The 5,591-nt window shown below is 33.6% G+C and overlaps 1 protein-coding gene across 2 annotated transcripts; it reads left to right on the top strand.

Moving 5' to 3' along the window:
• Positions 1 to 234: 234 nt before the first annotated feature.
• LOC110702907 lies at positions 235 to 4,448 on the top strand. 2 transcript variants are annotated; one of them, XM_021880661.1, is made up of 10 exons: positions 237 to 909; positions 2,283 to 2,378; positions 2,558 to 2,642; positions 2,806 to 2,927; positions 3,270 to 3,294; positions 3,405 to 3,488; positions 3,598 to 3,627; positions 3,735 to 3,840; positions 3,931 to 3,995; positions 4,080 to 4,448. In XM_021880661.1, exons 1-10 carry the CDS (start codon positions 820 to 822, stop codon positions 4,082 to 4,084), a joined length of 708 nt encoding a protein of 235 aa, XP_021736353.1. In that variant the 5' UTR covers positions 237 to 819; the 3' UTR covers positions 4,085 to 4,448. The 2 variants fall into 2 exon arrangements, with proteins under 2 accessions (XP_021736352.1, XP_021736353.1); XM_021880660.1 differs by having other exon boundaries at positions 235 to 909; positions 3,931 to 4,448.
• The last annotated feature ends 1,143 nt before the right edge of the window (positions 4,449 to 5,591 follow it).

Below are 5,591 nucleotides of genomic sequence, written 5' to 3'. Positions count from 1 at the left end.
TAAATAACTATATTTACAAGTGTTGTGTTTTAAATAGCTATTATTTACAAGTGGAGTATTAAATAATAACCCTATTTACAAGAGTTGATTAATAATACTAGTACTTAACGTGTATAATTTTAATAGGGTAAATAGAACATAACCTTATTACGCATGTGTTATGTTTGAATATAGAGAAATGAAGGGAAATTAAGAGCAGAAAAATAGAAGGATGCATCTTCTCTTGTTTGGATATCTAATGCAACGAGGAAAGGGGAGGAAATTGAAAGGATCCATTTTCCTTCCACTTTTAATAAATCAAATCCCTTCATTGTTGGAGAGATTTGAAAGGAAAATAAAAGGTCTCCCTTCCCTCCCCTCCCCTCCCCTCCCTTTGCCTTCCTCCTTCTTCCTTTCCCTCCCTTTCCCTTCACTATTGTTATCTAAACATTTTGTTAATGTTTTAAATACAAGTATTAGCATTAAACCTTTTGATACACCCTTTTCCCCTCATTTCAGTTTTCCTCATCTCCCGCTAACGAATGGAGAGAGAAAGAGACGCAAACTGAAGAAGAGCAGCCCATCAGCAAACAAATTCGGTTAAAAAAAATCCAAACTTCTCCAATAATTATTTAATACTTATACTATATATTACTCGTAGTACTCTAATGTCGTCACGAAATTCCATAATAATCAATTCATACATTTGATAACTCCCACCTTAAGCCTTCTTCTCCATCTCGAGATTCCATTAATAATTTCAATTCAACCATCAGATAAAAGTTGGAGTAGAAATATTGCTAATTTTAGGAGAGAGAAAATATTACCCAAAAAAAAAAAATGGCAAATTGGGAGTTGAAGAAATGTTGCAATCATGAACAAGTTGTTTTCTTGACTACCACAGCTGTCTGTACTGTTGTCATTCTTGCTGTAAGTTAATCTTTCATTTTTTTTTTCCATCTTTAAAACTTCAATTTTAATCTAATAAATACACCATTTATTTTATTAATGATTCTAACTTATGTTGATTGATTGATGGGTATGAATAAATTAGCTTTGATTTGCTACTTGTTTTTTCTTTTATTAAGTTGAGTTTGATTGATAATAAAATTGTGAATATAGTCAAACAAAATTTAGTATGAACCAGTGTTCAGTACACTATCACTGTCATCAATGTTATTATGATAGAGTATTTTTACAATGGTGGTTGAATCTTGACGTATAAATTTTGAATTTCAAGTGTCAAAAGAATGAAAGAGAGCATCTTTTTTTTCATTAGACGTTTTCCTTTTGAATTTTTTATTTTCATTTCTAATTTGTAGGTGGTGGGGGTGGCGGGGTGTCGGTTAGTTAAATTAATAAATATATAGTCATGTGGTAATTGGTTATGGTCCTCACAGAGTATTCCGTAGTTCTTTAGGGTAAAAAACATTACGAAGTATTTAAATTTGGCATTAAATTTTATTTACATTATTATTCTTATTAACTTTTAAAAGTTCTAGTAGACCTGTAATAATTATATACTGGTACTTGTTACATATACGATGAATGAAATCAGAGTGTAACTTATTGAACTAAATAACTGATGTGGCCTAGTTCTTATTAATTTTATTTACATTATTGTTCATTAAAATCACCTCTTTTGCTAGGTAGTGTAACTTATTTAGCTGAATAACTGATATGGCCTAGTTTAAATGCTTTAGGTAATACCTCATTTTTGGTTTCGGTGAATGAAATTAGAGAATGACTAATAGAAATACCTCCATTTGACTGATTTGGTTAATTAATCAACTTTCATACTTCCTTTTCAAAACATGATATCTATTACCATTCGTTCTTCATTATTTTCTTTCATAAATTTCCACTTTCTTTGAATATAGGTGTGATTAGCAGGATTTATATATGAAACAATTCTGATCGAAACTGTAAAACACTTGAGAATTACTCCGTAAGATGTAATGTGGAGCAAGGGAGGGTTTTAAGGTATTAGTTAAAGGACATATTACTTTGTTACCATTACTTTCATTGATAAATGAGGATGTAGTGAAGTTGATTGTAATAAGAGTTATATGAACAAAAGGTATGGCAATTTGTGGTTACTGTCTTGATTTCAAACATTAAGGTTTGCAGTTCCGTTGAGGTTTAGGTAATTTAAGGTTAAAAGCTCATCCATAACGAATTCAGCTTATATCAGTTTGTGAATGCACTTATTATGTTATAAGCATTGGAAGTTTTTATGTACTTATTCGTCAAGGTTGTTATAGTTGGTGATAGTGAGTACCTCTTGTTTGTAACTACTGCAGCTATGGAGAACGGTGCTACTGATGCCTTTCAAGCTCGTGACAGTCTTTCTTCATGAAGCAAGCCATGCCATTGCTTGTAAACTCACTTGTGGCCATGTAAGTGCATCACTCATAGTTTGTCACAATTCTTTAGTCACTGTAAAATAACATAAATCAGCTCAAGTATAAGCTTCTGTGTTAATGACTAATATTTGAATGAGAGGTAATCAAGTATGCAGTTAACTTTTCTGCAGCAAGTAAGTATTTGTTTAATTCTATTATTGATTCTCTGCTAGGTTGAGGAGATGCAAGTACATGCGAATGAAGGTGGTATGACGACAACACGTGGTGGTGTTTATTGGTTTATCTTGCCTGCTGGATGTAATAACTACTATGATCTGAAAACTTTTACATTATAACCATTCAAAATCATGATCTTCTTTTACTATTAAATTTATATGGGATCCTTGAATGGAATTAGGGTAGCTTTACTGTTATCACATGATGCTCTGCTAGTGAGTTGAACGACATTTGTTGTTTTCAGATCTTGGCTCATCATTCTGGGGAATGGCTTTAATACTTGCATCGAAAAATCTTTTGACTGCCAGAATTGCTGCAGGATGTTTAGCCCTTGCTCTATTTATTGTTCTTTTTGTTGCCAAAAATGTAAGCATCATTCAGCTAGATTAGTATTGAGTTTCTAGATATGGTAGATTCTTGTTTTAAATGCCGCCTCTAAAAGTTATTGTGCTGCAGTGTCTGATGGAACCATGAAAGTGAACGAAATGAGAGTGATTTCATTGTTAATTTGTGATGGATGGTTCTGCATAATATGTGCCAGATTTCCTTCATAAGCTTATTGCTTTCTTTTGAGCTAGGAAAAGGCAAATCCTAACTTGAAAGACTTGATAAATACTGAACAATGACATGACCTTATTATAGACTTTTGTACAGTGTTAAGCTGTTAACTATTATTTGTATGGATACTAATTATTTCTTCTTCTACAGTGGACACTACGTGGACTATGTGTTGGTATGCTCAACATTTAAGTAATCTTCATTTATGACAGTAAACTCATCGAAAGAACGTATGTACAGAGTTACAGGTAGAAATGCCTAATAACAGTGTTCTTGATCTTGCAGGGTTTATTATTGTTCTTGCTGTAATCTGGGTCCTGCAAGAAACAACAAAAATACACATCCTCCGTTATATGATTATGTTCATTGGTATCGTTTTCATTCTAAGTTGAATATTTTTCCAGGTTTTTCATTCATTGCTGGATGAAATAGTCCTATTAACCTTAGTTTCTCATTTAAGTGTCCTTCAATTTTGCAGGTATAATGAACAGCCTGTTCTCTGTTTACGGTAGGTCCAAGCAACAAATTCTTACTATACTCCTAATGCTAGTGCAGATCAATTGGTTTGATCCATTCCAATTGATGTACAGCGTCTGATGGATCTATAAACTACAGATATATACGGTGATTTAATCTCCCGAAGGGAACACACTAGTGATGCAGAGAAGTTTGCTGAAGAATGTCCTTGCTTCTGCAATGGTGTGGGATGGGGTATTATTTGGTAAAGTTCTCCGATTCTTCATAAGTAATCTTTACAGAGTTAGTCTACAGTGCAAATTGATTCATTAACTAAGTCTATCTGCAATTGCAGGGGAATTATATCGTTTATGTTTCTATGTATATCCATGTACTTAGGCCTCGTAATCCTCTCTTCTGGTATTCTACTATACCTTCCATTTGAGCTCAGTTTTCCAATTAGATTAAGTTCTGCAACCTTGATCTTTTCCTGACTTCTGGCAGCTTAAGGAGAATCAGATTGCTGCAATGCCACAGCTCACATACCGAATCAACAGCTTTGTTTAAAGGCTTATTACAGCTACAATTCAATACATCATTCCCGCTGCACACCTCGAATGTCTCATTTTTTTTCAACCCTTCTGTTTTGATTGGGTTGAAGCCTATAATACCATTATAATACTTTGGTGGTTATTCTTTTACAGCTGATTCGTCATATAATATCGGTATACGGTGCTTTCTAGAGAAGATCAGAATTGTATTACAAGTACTAAGTAATAATATTTTGAACTCAAATTAAATACGATGTATATGCTCAGTTTCAGACTCATAGCAGATTGAATATATGGTGCTTCCTAGAGCAGATTCCTTTGATAATATTTGTTTCTAAAATTACTGCTCATCCTTTACAGTTTTACATTATTGAGGTGATAATAAAACCAAATATTAATATTTTATACATCCGTAATGAATGAATGTTTGTTCAATCAATTGAATTGCACATTCAGTTAAAATGCCGCGTGATTAATGCTCTTATATCAGGAAGAAATAGAAGGATAACTGGAAGGGCAACAAAAGAAAAAATAGGAAATGACACCAAGATTACGTCCAATTTTATAAAAGATATGATTAATTACAACCTCTACGTTGAAAAATGAAGAAATAGTACTTCCAGACTCATGAGTACAAGAGCTAACATGATGTAATGAAGAGGAAAATTTTCAAGCGACATGCTCATGAGTACAAGAGCTAACATGCTCTTCTCTGTTTACGGTAGGTCCAAGCGACAAATTCTTACTATACTCCTAATGCTAGTGCAGATCAATTGGTTTGATCCATTCCAATTGATGTGCAGCGTCTGATGGATCTATAAACTACAGATATATAAGGTGGTTTAATCTCCCGAAGAGAACACACTAGTGATGCAGAGAAGTTTGCTGAAGAATGTCCTTGCTTCTGCAATGGTGTGGGATGGGGTATTATTTGCTAAGGTTCTCGGTTTCTTAATTAGTAATCTTTACAGAGTTAGTCTGCAGTGCAAATTGATTCGTTAACTATGTCTATCTGCAATTGCAGGGGAATAATATCGTTTATGTTCCTATGTATATCCATGTACTTAGGCCTCGTAATCCTTTCTTCAGGTATTCACTTATACCTTCCATTTAAGCTCAGTTTTCCAATTACAATAAGTTCTGCAACCTTCATCTTTTCCTGACTTCTGGCAGCTTAAGAAGATTCAGATTGCTGCAATGCCACAGCTCACATACCGAATCAACAGCTTTGTTTAAAGGCTTATTACAGCTACAATTCAATACATCATTCTCGCTGCAAACCTTGAATGTCTCTTTTTTTTTTTTCAACCCTTCTGTTATATCGGGTTGAAGCCTATAATACCATTATAATACTTTGGTGGTTATTCTTATACTGCTGATTCGTCATATAATGTCGGTGTACAGTGCTTTCTAGAGATGATCAGGATTGTATTACAAATACTACGTAATAACTCATAGCAGATTG

This window comes from Chenopodium quinoa, unplaced genomic scaffold (assembly GCF_001683475.1).
Source record: "Chenopodium quinoa cultivar QQ74 unplaced genomic scaffold, ASM168347v1, whole genome shotgun sequence".
Taxonomy (NCBI): domain Eukaryota; kingdom Viridiplantae; phylum Streptophyta; class Magnoliopsida; order Caryophyllales; family Amaranthaceae; genus Chenopodium; species Chenopodium quinoa.
This window is presented reverse-complemented; position numbering and strand designations above follow the sequence as displayed.